At 52.6% G+C, this 14,005-nt stretch overlaps 1 protein-coding gene across 4 annotated transcripts in view; it reads right to left on the reverse strand.

The window, feature by feature from the left end:
* The window catches only part of ATP13A2 (ATPase cation transporting 13A2), a 76,578-nt gene that overhangs the window by 15,497 nt on the left and 47,076 nt on the right, over window positions 1–14,005 (reverse strand). For 3 of the 4 annotated variants that reach the window (XM_083161867.1, XM_083161866.1, XM_083161869.1), the window contains exons 2-22: window positions 13,363–13,439; window positions 13,017–13,184; window positions 12,150–12,208; window positions 11,960–12,074; window positions 11,641–11,720; window positions 11,450–11,527; window positions 10,869–10,938; window positions 10,588–10,722; window positions 10,429–10,495; window positions 10,038–10,169; window positions 9,793–9,960; window positions 9,024–9,134; window positions 7,033–7,079; window positions 6,753–6,941; window positions 6,426–6,632; window positions 6,211–6,315; window positions 5,786–5,942; window positions 5,126–5,246; window positions 2,249–2,373; window positions 1,987–2,147; window positions 1,781–1,897 (exon numbers count right to left, since the gene is read on the reverse strand). In XM_083161867.1, the coding sequence (XP_083017993.1) occupies window positions 1,781–1,897; window positions 1,987–2,147; window positions 2,249–2,373; window positions 5,126–5,246; window positions 5,786–5,942; window positions 6,211–6,315; window positions 6,426–6,632; window positions 6,753–6,941; window positions 7,033–7,079; window positions 9,024–9,134; window positions 9,793–9,960; window positions 10,038–10,169; window positions 10,429–10,495; window positions 10,588–10,722; window positions 10,869–10,938; window positions 11,450–11,527; window positions 11,641–11,720; window positions 11,960–12,074; window positions 12,150–12,208; window positions 13,017–13,184; window positions 13,363–13,439 (2,489 nt within the window). The remainder of the gene's footprint in view (window positions 1–1,780; window positions 1,898–1,986; window positions 2,148–2,248; window positions 2,374–5,125; window positions 5,247–5,785; window positions 5,943–6,210; window positions 6,316–6,425; window positions 6,633–6,752; window positions 6,942–7,032; window positions 7,080–9,023; window positions 9,135–9,792; window positions 9,961–10,037; window positions 10,170–10,428; window positions 10,496–10,587; window positions 10,723–10,868; window positions 10,939–11,449; window positions 11,528–11,640; window positions 11,721–11,959; window positions 12,075–12,149; window positions 12,209–13,016; window positions 13,185–13,362; window positions 13,440–14,005) is intronic. The other variant, XM_083161868.1, reaches the window with a different exon arrangement.

Below are 14,005 nucleotides of genomic sequence, written 5' to 3' on the forward strand. Positions count from 1 at the left end.
ATCATACTAACAGGATCCATACTGAGCTGGGCGCGCCGATCTGGTCTGGTCATACGGACAGTACAATCATACTAACAGGATCCAAACTGAGCTGGGCGCGCCGATCTGGTCTGGTCATACGGACAGTACAATCATACTAACAGGATCCATACTGAGCTGGGCGCGCCGATCTGGTCTGGTCATACGGACAGTACAATCATACTAACAGGATCCATACTGAGCTGGGCGCGCCGATCTGGTCTGGTCATACGGACAGTACAATCATACTAACAGGATCCAAACTGAGCTGGGCGCGCCGATCTGGTCTGGTCATACGGACAGTACAATCATACTAACAGGATCCATACTGAGCTGGGCGCGCCAATCTGGTCTGGTCATACGGACAGTACAATCATACTAACAGGATCCAAACTGAGCTGGGCGCGCCGATCTGGTCTGGTCATACGGACAGTACAATCATACTAACAGGATCCAATTGGAGCTGGGCGCGCCGATCTGGTCTGGTCATACGGACAGTACAATCATACTAACAGGATCCAAACTGAGCTGGGCGCGCCGATCTGGTCTGGTCATACGGACAGTACAATCATACTAACAGGATCCAAACTGAGCTGGGCGCGCCGATCTGGTCTGGTCATACGGACAGTACAATCATACTAACAGGATCCAAACTGAGCTGGGCGCGCCGATCTGGTCTGGTCATACGGACAGTACAATCATACTAACAGGATCCAAACGGAGCTGGGCGCTCCGATCTGGTCTGGTCATACGGACAGTACAATCATACTAACAGGATCCAAACGGAGCTGGGCGCGCCGATCTTGTCTGGTCATACGGACAGTACAATCATACTAACAGGATCCAAACGGAGCTGGGCGCGCCGATCTGGTCTGGTCATACGGACAGTACAATCATACTAACAGGATCCAAACGGAGCTGGGCGCGCCGATCTTGTCTGGTCATACGGACAGTACAATCATACTAACAGGATCCAAACGGAGCTGGGCGCGCCGATCTGGTCTGGTCATATGGACAGTACAATCATACTAACAGGATCCAAACTGAGCTGGGCGCTCCGATCTGGTCTGGTCATACGGACAGTACAATCATACTAACAGGATCCAAACTGAGCTGGGCGCGCCGATCTGGTCTGGTCATACGGACAGTACAATCATACTAACAGGATCCAAACGGAGCTGGGCGCGCCGATCTTGTCTGGTCATACGGACAGTACAATCATACTAACAGGATCCAAACGGAGCTGGGCGCGCCGATCTGGTCTGGTCATATGGACAGTACAATCATACTAACAGGATCCAAACTGAGCTGGGCGCGCCGATCTGGTCTGGTCATACGGACAGTACAATCATACTACATAAATATACACAGAAAGATAGAACAAAGAACGGGACAAATGGTGACATAATAATAATAATAATAATAATAATAATAATAATAATAATAATAATAGCTTCTTTTAGGTTACAAACAAATTTATTACAAAATCACTAACTTAACCTTATTGCCCTTATGGATTAAATACAGCACTTGGACAGATCAGTTCCCAAGTATTGGTATGGGTGGATGGCGTTCTAGAAAACTGATTGGTCAGAACAAATCACCTGTGGCAGCCTGGCATGCAAATTTAGTCGCTGTATTGCTCCTGACAAGCAGTAGTGGAAACACAGCAACAAGAAGAACCGCATTTCAGCCAAAAGGCAGCAGCGCTCATTTATAGGGAAATATACACAACCACCGGAAGAACAAGCAGCGGACTCACTTTGGGCAGCAGGTCGGGGTAGTAATCAGTCAACGCCGCAAAAGATTTTCCATTCATTGCGAAACAGTACGGCCCGCGATCCAGGAAGGCTCCTCCCTGCTGGTACAGCCCCTGTAACTGGGAAACCGGAGACCACAACGTCACGTAAAGGTGCACGACCCCAGTGGCAAATGTTCCGCGCCCACGTGCCAGCTACGTGCACTCACCTCTGTGATCTGATCTCCTGCCATCGGCTCCGATGGGATGAATTTCAGCGTGGCCGAGCTATTGGGGACGGGGGGAGATGCGTTGACATAGAAGAGCTTTTCCGTGGCCTCCACCAGGTGGCAACTCTTGGCGACGTTCACTGCCGTCAGCATATTATCTCCTAGGTGGGGAAGCAGATTGGTCATGTAGGGGACCACCCGACAAGTACCCACCATCACTCAGCCGCTGTCCAGTCATGGACGTCCCCAGGGTGTCACTTACCAGTCACCATGACAGTCCGGATATTGGCATTTCTCAGGGCGTAGATGACCGGTGCAGTCTCTGGTTTCAGGACGTTCTTCATTACCAGAAATCCCAGAAAGGTCAGGTCCCGTTCTGCCGACTCTCTACATGGGGACAAAAGGAGGGATAGTGTGAATCCCCATCCGCCACCTAAAGCGGCTCAATGGGCAAGAGGTCAGCCAGCAACATGGGACACCCATGGCATCAATTTGTCGGGGCGTGGATAATTAGGGCGACAGTGTCCAGGACAACAGGCAATAGGTCGACCACTATTGGTCAAAAGGATGACGCACGACAAAACGTTAACATGGTCAATAGGTCGACAAGCAAAAGAGGTGTTTTTTTGTGTGTTTATGTCGACGTATGTTGATGGCCACCGTATAAGTGCACTCGCCCCACTGCGGCCACCGTATAAGTGCACTCGCCACACTGCGGCCACCGTATAAGTGCAATCGCCCCACTGTGGCCACCGTATAAGTGCACTCGCCCCACTGTGGCCACCGTATAAGTGCACTCGCCACACTGTGGCCACCGTATAAGTGCACTCGCCACACTGCGGCCACCGTATAAGTGCACCCGCCACACTGTGGCCACCGTATAAGTGCACTCGCCACACTGGGGCCACCGTATAAGTGCACTCGCCACACTGCGGCCACCGTATAAGTGCACTCACCACACTGCGGCCACCGTATAAGTGCACTCGCCACGCTGTGGCCACCGTATAAGTGCACTCGCCACGCTGTGGCCACCGTATAAGTGCACTCGCCACGCTGTGGCCACCGTATAAGTGCACTCGCCACACTGTGGCCACCGTATAAGTGCACTCGCCACACTGTGGCCACCGTATAAGTGCACTCGCCACACTGCGGCCACCGTATAAGTGCACTCACCACACTGCGGCCACCGTATAAGTGCACTCGCCACGCTGTGGCCACCGTATAAGTGCACTCGCCACGCTGTGGCCACCGTATAAGTGCACTCGCCACGCTGTGGCCACCGTATAAGTGCACTCGCCACGCTGTGGCCACCGTATAAGTGCACTCGTCCCGCTGTGGCCACCGTATAAGTGCACTCGCCACGCTGTGGCCACCGTATAAGTGCACTCGCCACGCTGTGGCCACCGTATAAGGGCACTCGTCCCACTGTGGCCACCGTATAAGTGCACTCACCACACTGCGGCCACCGTATAAGTGCACTCGCCCCACTGTGGCCACCGTATAAGTGCACTCGCCCCACTGTGGCCACCGTATAAGGGCACTCGTCCCACTGCGGCCACCGTATAAGTGCACTCGCCACACTGCGGCCACCGTATAAGTGCACTCGCCCCACTGTGGCCACCGTATAAGGGCACTCGTCCCACTGCGGCCACCGTATAAGTGCACTCGCCACACTGCGGCCACCGTATAAGTGCACTCGCCCCACTGCGGCCACCGTATAAGTGCACTCGCCCCACTGCGGCCACCGTATAAGTGCACTCGCCCCACTGCGGCCACCGTATAAGGGCACTCGTCCCACTGCGGCCACCGTATAAGTGCACTCGCCCCACTGCGGCCACCGTATAAGTGCACTCGCCCCACTGCGGCCATCGTATAAGTGCACTCACCACACTGCGGCCACCGTATAAGTGCACTCACCACACTGGGGCCACCGTATAAGTGCACTCGCCCCACTGCGACCACCGTATAAGTGCACTCGCCCCACTGCGGCCACCGTATAAGTGCACTCGCCCCACTGCGGCCACCGTATAAGTGCACTCGCCACACTGCGGCCACCGTATAAGTGCACTCGCCACACTGTGGCCACCGTATAAGGGCACTCGTCCCACTGTGGCCACCGTATAAGTGCACTCGCCACACTGTGGCCACCGTATAAGTGCACTCGCCACACTGTGGCCACCGTATAAGTGCACTCGCCCCACTGCGGCCACCGTATAAGTGCACTCGCCACACTGCGGCCACCGTATAAGTGCACTCGCCACACTGTGGCCACCGTATAAGTGCACTCGCCACACTGTGGCCACCGTATAAGTGCACTCGCCACACTGTGGTCACCGTATAAGTGCACTCGCCACACTGTGACCACCGTATAAGGGCACTCGCCACACTGTGGCCACCGTATAAGTGCACTCGCCACACTGTGGCCACCGTATAAGTGCACTCGCCACACTGTGGTCACCGTATAAGTGCACTCGCCACACTGTGACCACCGTATAAGTGCACTCGCCACACTGTGGCCACCGTATAAGTGCACTCGCCACACTGTGGTCACCGTATAAGTGCACTCGCCACACTGTGACCACCGTATAAGTGCACTCGCCCCTCTGTGGCCACCGTATAAGTGCACTCGCCCCACTGTGGCCACCGTATAAGTGCACTCGCCACACTATGGCCACCGTATAAGTGCACTCGCCCCACTGTGGCCACCGTATAAGTGCACTCGCCCCGCTGTGGCCACCGTATAAGTGCACTCGCCCCACTGTGGCCACCGTATAAGTGCACTCGCCACACTGTGGCCACCGTATAAGTGCACTCGCCCCACTGCGGCCACCGTATAAGTGCACTCGCCCCACTGCGGCCACCGTATAAGTGCACTCGCCACACAGTGGCCACCGTATAAGTGCACTCGCCACCTGTGGCCACCGTATAAGTGCACTCGCCACGCTGCTGTATTCTCCCTCTATGCCCACTGGGATGGTAAAATATGAACAAATAGATTTAAACAAAAAACCATGAAAAACTAATTTCGACCTTTTGACCATGTTGACATGTGGACGTAGCCAATGTCGACCTAATGATCAGATACTGGGGGGGGCGCCAATTATAACAGAGCTGGCGATTATACAGGCGGTAAACGTACCTGGTGATGGACTGCGCCTCCTCAAACGTTTTGGTCGCGTGGAGTGTTTTATGCGCAAATCCCAGCACCCGGAACCCGTCCTGTGTGTACTGACGCAGCATGGCGGAGAAGTCCGGCGGCACTGTGATAAACACATCCAACGGTTATTTCTGACAGACCATTCCAGAATAACTGCAATCCTCTCCAACACCCGCAGAGGGCGCCATTCAACAAGCGAAGGGCTATCTGGTGCTACAGAGAGAACCAGTAGGATTAACCCTTGGCATAGGGATGGCCATCGTTTCAATCGATGGCAATAGTGCAACTGGCCAAAGATAGTGCTAAACTATGCAATGGATGACCATCAATATTTTTACCTATCGATGGTCATCCAAAACACGTGGGCAGGGCCGATACTTTGAGAAAACAACAAAAAAACAGCAAAACATCGTTTTGATGTGCCATCGATGGAGGGAAACCATCTGGCCATAAACCATCGATGATTTCGAATCATCGATGGTCATCCCTACCGTGGACACCACCACCGATCTCCTGCTAATTCGGAACAGGTCAGCATTATAAAATATACAGCTGCCTTATGTCATCCGTGAGCATCGATCCCTGAAAGTCCCTCAGGGACAGACAGACAGCCACACACACTTGCTCGATGTCCCAACTCACCCGTCTCGGTCTTGCACAGACTGGCGACCATTTCCGGAGCCCCCTTCATGTACAGCTCTGAGGGGCAGTCTCCAGGGAGTTTGGCAATGACACTCATCCTCTGTAGGCTGGAGGAAAAGGGGAACCTCTGCAGGACCCCCACATTCACCTGATGTTTCTAGGGGTTAATAAAAACATGGTAAATGGAGGTGAAGAGGCAGATCAGGGGGAGGAGGCAGATCAGACTGCCACTGCAGGGGGAAGAGGCAGATCAGACTGCCGCTGCAGGGGGAAGAGGCAGATCAGACTGCCGCTGCAGGGGGAAGAGGCAGATCAGACTGCCGCTGCAGGGGGAAGAGGCAGATCAGACTGCCGCTGCAGGGGGAAGAGGCAGATCAGACTGCCGCTGCAGGGGGAAGAGGCAGATCAGACTGCACTGTACTTACAGGTCCATAGGGTTGCTCGTCCAGAATGGGTGGCTTCATCACCAACAGCACTTTTGTACCAAAACTTTCCCTCAGCTGCGGATCCACATCTCCATCTTCGAGAACCTGAAAGGAGTGGGAACAGTTAGGCATCAGAGAAACAAGTGAGGGTCCCCACAAAGCAGCCCAGGAATAATCTCACAGTAACCCAGAGGGAAACCGCTCATGGAACTTACCCAGCCGGTAGACTCCACCATCTTCAGATCCATGAGGTCCCCGATGGATTGTCCATTCAGCAAGGTGACAGAGTGGCAGGCGGTGAGTGCGTTTAGCAAGTGTCCATCTGGCAGAGAACGAGGATCATGGGTGATTGGAAGGAAGCTGGCGCTCTCCAAAGGCACAACCCCCCACACATCCAGCCCTTCTTCTGTTAGGGTACCTGTCTGGGACGCACCATGGAGGGGGAAGAGAGTGCATGAATGAATGGACTAGAGAACTGGTGGAGACCAATCGCCATTATCTCCTTTCTAGCCCTACTACTGGAAGGACATACAACGTTGTACCTTATCGAAGCACACCATCTTTATCTTGCCGCTAACATTTATGCGTGGGGGACTGATGCAGAAGATTCCATGTTTCTTCAGCCGGCCTTGAGCGTAGATGGTGCCAACGGTCATGGCAGCCGGGAGAGCCGGTGGTACGATAATCGTTATAACATCGAGGGCTAAAATAACGATCCTAGATACAGTAACCTGACCAGGAGACAAACACGGAACCAGTCAGGCAGATGGAAATGTGTAGGGGGAACATATAGGGCAAGGAGGTTGGGAAGACAGAACTTACCCTGTGCATGATGTGAATGACAATGCTGTAAATGGTCCCCATGATGGCTGGAAAGGAAAGAGGAGAGATATTGGACATGGCCAGTGATGGCTGTCTTGGACCTTCCAATAGATTAGACACCTTAGACCGATAGAACTAATCACACAGCAACTAACCCCTTACTCAGCAAGTCACCGGACAACTGACCCCTTACCCACAAGTTCACCGCGGACAACTGACCCCTTACCCAGTGGCTCACCGCAGACAACTGACCCCTTACCCACAAGCTCAGCATGGACAACTGACCCCTTACCCACAAGTTAACCATGAACAACTGACCCCTTACCCAGTGGCTCACTGCAGACAACTGACCCCTTACCCACAAGTTCACCATGGACAACTGACCCCTTACCCAGTGGCTCACCGCAGACAACTGACCCCTTACCCACAATTTCACCACTGGCAACTGACCCCTTACCCAGCTCCTCACAATGGACAATTAAACCCAATCAGCAAATGACTTCAGCAAGTGGCTCATCATTCACATCTGACCCCTAATCCAGTGGCTAACTAACCCCTTACACCAGCGGCTCACCATGGAAAATCAACCCCAGCCCAGAGGCTCGTCATGTAGAACCGACCCCAGCATAGTGATTTACCATCCACAGGCCAGTGGCTCGCAATGGACAACCAACCCCCACCTACAGGCTCATCATAGATAACCAAACCCCACCATGAACCGCAGCCAGTTCCAGACTGCGATATGCCAACACAAACTAGTCGTGGACTAACAGGTGTATATATATATATATATATATATATATATATATATATATATATATATATATATATATATATTACACTTACCCCCCCCCCCCAAAGAAGGATGAAGACCAGCACTCAGGCGAATTTCAGGTGAAGAAAATAAGAAGTTTATTCCATGTGCAGGTAAGTAGCAACAATGGCTGTCCCGACAGCCGTTTCAACTGGGCTCTAGCCAGTTGTCATCAGGGGAGAGCCCAGTTGAAACGGCTGTCGGGACAGCCATTGTTGCTACTTACCTGCACATGGAATAAACTTCTTATTTTCTTCACCTGAAATTCGCCTGAGTGCTGGTCTTCATCCTTCTTCGGGGGGGTAAGTGTACTGCATTTCTACAAATACAGACCTGGCACCGGCAAGCATCCATCCCTGTGGAGTGCCGTCCTGCAAACCAACTATTCTATATATATATATGCAAAAGAATAAGAGATAGCGCACAATGAGCAGTATATTCATATTATAAAGAAATAGCAGCTCACGTACATATTAGGTAACAGATAAACAGCTTGCCAGCATGTATACACAAGGAGCAAAAGGTGGATGTCTCTTCTCAAACAGCGCTGAAGCCGCAAAGCCTCCGACGTCCCACAGCAGAACCACGCCCTGGGCGTGTTTCTGCTGTGACATACTTGGAGCTGGGAGTCTGTTTGATGGGACGTCGGAGGCTTTGCGGCTTCAGCGCTGTTTGAGAAGAGACATCCACCTGCTGCTCCTTGTGTATACATGCTGGCAAGCTGTTTATCTTTTACCTTATATGTTCGTGAGCTGCTATTTCTTTATAAATGTTACCTGAATATACTGCTCATTGTGCGCTATCCCTTATTATTTCGCATACAAAATTCTATCCGTGGGATCGGTTTATTGGAGAAGCTGCACCGTACTAACAGTGTGATATGAGAACATCTCTAAGGACTAGCGCAGCCTGTTTGTTATATATATATATATATATATATATATATATATATATATATATATATATATATATATATATATATATATATATATATATATATATATATATATATATATATATACACACACACACATATATACATACATATACACACACACACATTACAAGGAAGGGAGATTAGCGCACACTGTGATCTCAAGGTCTACATCCGATGTTACATTACATTCCCCTCTGGAGTAACCTGGGCGAGACATAAACCAGTGAGCGGGATCCTCACCGAACACCGCCAGGACGAGCACAAACATCAGGGCATCGCGGTAGAACTTGAACTGGATGGGCTTGGGGTGCAGGATTGAGCTGATCAGATTCCCTTTGGCGGTGCAGAAACCTGCGGATAGGAGAGAACACTGAAGAAACGGAAGCTCTACCTCCAGCAGCATCAGTAACCCCCCAGTACACTATTCTAGGGAAATACCTGGCGCCGTCTGACGTGGAGAGCCCTACCTGGTGCCACGTGTGACACACAGAGCCCTACTCGGCGCCACGTGTGACACGCAGAGCCCTACCCGGCACATGTGACACACAGAGCCCTACAGGGCACGTGTGACACGCAGAGCCCTACCTGGTGCCACGTGTGACACACAGAGCCCTACCCGGCACGTGTGACACGCAGAGCCATACCCGGCGTCACGTCTGACACGCAGAGCCCTACCTGGTGCCATGTGTGACACGCAGAGCCATACCGGGGGCCACGTCTGACACGCAGAGCCCTACCTGGCGTCACGTCTGACACGCAGAGCCATACCTGGTGCCATGTGTGACACGCAGAGCCATACCGGGGGCCACGTCTGACACGCAGAGCCCTACCTGGCGTCACGTCTGACACGCAGAGCCCTACCTGGCGTCACGTCTGACACGCAGAGCCCTACCTGGTGCCATGTGTGACACGCAGAGCCATACCGGGGGCCACGTGTGACACCCATGCCTGCTGCCTACATTAATACACTTGATCTTTCTCAGACAGATGCCCCCAGGTCACCACATACCTGTCCTCACTACGACCGCAATCACCTCATCCTCCAGGTAGCTTTTCGCCTGGATAACTTGTGTCCCGCAGAACAGCGTGTGGCGCTGATGTGTGTCCGAGGAGTAAACCGTGCCGGCTGCGTGGGGGCCATCCGGTAATGGGGTCTTCATCTCCGGCACACTCTCCCCTAATTCATACACAATGTGTTATACAAGTACCAGCACCAGCCACTAGGGGGCTCCGTTATCCACCCCAGGCACCCACCTGTCAGCATGCTCTCATTCACTATGCACTCTCCGGACAGCAGGGCCGCGTCGCACGGCATATACACGCCCTCTGGTGGCAGCAGGATGCAATCACCAGGGACCAGGTCCAGAGAACTGACCATCTGCTCCTCTGTAACGACATAAAACAGATCAGTGACCCCCTACCACAAACCTGGCATGAGATGGGGAACTCGCGTCACTACGGGGGGAGATGTATCAAAGTTCGGAGAGATAAAGTACTAACCAATCAGTTCCCATCATGTTACAGGCTGTGTTAGAAAACTGACAGTGAGGAGCTGATGGGTTGGTACTTTATCTCCCCCTATGTACTACACCCCTCATGCCATGAAGGCCGCTGTAATGTAGGTAACGTCAGCATCATGTCTCACCTCCCCCAGCCCGCCGCACTCGGAGGCTCACCACCATCTTCACCATGTTGCGCAGTGTTATGCTTTGCTGTGGGAAGAGATGCAGAAGGTCACTTGGCGCTGGAGCAAGGCATCATGGGTGACACAGCGAGGTGCGGGGCACGGGGGATGGACGCTCACCTTCCTGGTTTCAAACAGCGAGACCGAGATGGAGATGATGGAGATGACAATGATGCAGGCAGCGTAGTAGTAATAGTTATCGCAAAGCCACAAGATGACGCTAAACACCTGGAACATGTAGAACGGGTTCAGGACCTGCGAGGAGAGAGAGCGAGAAATGACGTACAGGATGGAGACCGCGGCTGCGGCAGGATGGAGAGAGCGAGCCCCGCACAGGATGGAGAGAGCGAGCCCCGCACAGGGCGTACACAGGATGGTGGTGCCCACCGGCTGCCACTCACCTCCTCGATTAGAAGCTGCCCATAGGATTTCACTGGGACATCGATCTCATTCGGACCATAAATTGACTTCCTGTGCAATGACAAATAACCAATAAGACCATACCGTATACACAAATACTGCAGATTGCCGCATGCCGGCACTATGTCATCAGTAACAGGGACTTGGGGGTGATTCAGGTTCGTTTGTAAAAGCAAACTCCTTCTTTCATGGACAAAATCATGCTGCACTGCAGGTGGGGCAGATGTAACAGGTGCAGAGAGAGTAACATTTGGTTGGGATGTGTTCAACCTGAAATCTAAATTGCAGTGTAAGAATAAAGCAGCCAGTATTTACCTTGCACAGAAACAAAATAACTCACCCAAATGTTACTCTCTCTGCACAGGTTACATCTGCCCCACCTGAAGTGCAGCATGGTTTTGTCCATTAAAGAAGGAGTTTGCTTTTGCAAGCCAACCTGTATTAGGCCCTTGGTGCGGCCAGTGCAGGTGTAATACAGGTGACTGCAGTGTGTTCTGTGAGGAGGTGCTGCCCTCTGGTGTGCACAGCTGGTACAGCAGTCAGAGTTGCACTGAACACTCACCTGTTTTCGTGGTCGGCCTGGCTCAGCCCAGACTTGCACTTCTGAATGTCAGCGCAGACTAATCCGTCAGCCAGCGAACTGCGGGCGGAGATAGATAGAAAGCGGTTACGGTCACACCGGCAGCCCCATCACGTACTCACTATACCACATCAGGGCTTAGATGTTCCTACGTGTAACGTGGGTCGTCTTACCTGACCTTGATGAAGTCCACTGAGCGATCGCTCCAAATGTAGCGCATCCCCTCAAACACAAAGTATCGCAGCACGTTCTTCTGCAAGGTGGAGAAGAGAAGGACACATCTGTACTGCGGCCATTTACCGTGAGCACGCTATCCCAATCCCCAAAATATTACCGCCTGTCCCAAGTCCCCTCTAACTGGACCAGCTTCTCACATGTGTCCCCAGCACCAGATCTCAGAGAGATAGGGCGTTGTCCCAGCCCTGGTGAAGCTGGTATGAAATGCTGACGTGTGCTTGGCACATAGTGGCCGCTGGTGTCCTGCAGCCTCACCTCTTCCTTGTAGTGCAGCTGGATGGTGTCCTTAAACTCTTCCTCTTCCCCCATGCCAAGGGCCACACTGCCCCCCACCACCGTACCCACACGCTCCGGGGCCTCGATCTGCAGGCTGCAGGAGAGAGAGAAGCACATTAGCGGTAGACACAGAATCGGTGGCACATAAATGGCAGGAAACGGTCTGTACCTGGGATCAACGCCATGTTCTACCCGCACGTCCACTATACTGGTCTGGCTGAACGTGTCCTGAAACCAGAAACAGAGCAGCTGCGTTACATGGTAACCCGGAACCACACAGGAGATGGCACAACGGATAAGTGACACCCCCCCCCCCCCCCCCCGTAATGGATTGTACTTGGAGAAGAGGACCGACCATGCCAGGGACAAGGTAAGTATACAGTATACGGGACAACATTAGAGGGCCCTTATTGGCCTGCATGCTGGTACTTGTGGTTCTCCAAGTACTGGCCTCCTCCTGTAAAAGACAATACTACTTTCACTCAGTTTGGATCAACTCTGCACCCACCGCCCGTGGTGACCGGCTCAACAGGAATTCTAGTAAAGTAAATATAAAACACTTTACAATGTGTTGGAGTCTGCTGTATAGATGTACATTCTACAGACACCGCAGATTTGGGGTTAATCCTACATTTTATTGGTTGCTTTATCCTGGGACGTACACGTGTTTTACAGCCACAAAACTCCATTGCAATTTTATATCCCAGTTACTGACGCAGAAGCGTAAACCGGACGTACAGAGAGGTTTCCGAATGCAGTGGGGCTAAAATCAATGGTTTTCTGGGGGGGGGGGGGGGGGTTTGGTGGGTTTAAGCAGAGCAAATAAAATTATTTTAATCCAATTTCTGATGGTAAATCGCACGTCTGGCAGATAAAACGTGAATCATTTCAAAAATCCTGATAATGTAACAGGTGGGAAACTGGCAAAGGAAACCATTTACTATAAACATCCAACAGATACGTGGAGAGGAAAAGCAACAGAGACAGCCAAAGGGAGAGAGGGGGTCCAGGGCACAGGAGGAGACTGCCCGCTCACCTTTATGACGATCCTGTCTGCTACAGCTAAGGGGCAGCGCCGATGTGTGGCGAGCAAGTACAGCCGCGGCTTCCAGTGGAAGATGATGAGCAGCAGCCCGAGGGTGAGGGCACAGAAGACATAACAGATAACAGTCTGCCATATTACCCTCCGGTACCCGCAGAACTCCTGCCAGCAAGAAACAGAGATTATTCCATGTTATTTCTAAGGCGCCACAAGGGGTTGGCAGCGCCATACAAAGTGCGCACATTAGGACATTACAGGGGACATAGAACTTTGGGTTTAAGCTTTGCAAGGTCAGGAGAGTCCCACCCAGCCATGTACAGGGGAAGTCTGTAATACTCACCATGCGGGGCGGGGGTCTCCAGATGGGGAGGGTCCCGTAGTCAATGCTCGGAGGGCCCCTCAGCAGCTTGCTGCTATCTGCAAAGACAGACCCAGGTTATTAGCATGGATTATAAATAAAGGGCCACCATGGCAGTACTGTACGGGGAATACATTTATTGGTGGGTGGAACATATGAAGATGGATCTTCTGTGGAGGGAGAACAGGCTAGATATTGAGGTTAACCCCAGAGGAACCCTTTCCTAGATGTGCCCCAGTCCAACCAACCAGGACACCGGTTGCCTCGCGGTACCATGCCATGAGGCAGTAACTCAACCCCAAAACCCAACATGCTTCCCGTCACATGCCATGGTCTAGGATAATGTATATAGGAGGCGAGATTCATATCTCAGTATTGCCCTGACGTTGTTATGCCACCTGAGATCTGACATAGCTGTAGTGGGCACCATGTCACAGATTAACCAGCGCCGCGTCAGGCCAGCCCACGAGCGCCGCGTCAGGCTGGTCCCACCAGCGCCGCGTCAGGCTGGCCCCACTAGCGCCGCGTCAGGCAGGCCCCACCAGCGACGCGTCAGGCCGGCCCCACCAGCGCCGCGTCAGGCCGGCCCCACCAGCGCCGCGTCAGGCCGGCCCCACCAGCGCCG

Source organism: Crinia signifera, chromosome 19, assembly GCF_055691185.1.
Source record: "Crinia signifera chromosome 19, ASM5569118v1, whole genome shotgun sequence".
NCBI classification, from domain to species: Eukaryota; Metazoa; Chordata; class Amphibia; order Anura; family Myobatrachidae; genus Crinia; species Crinia signifera.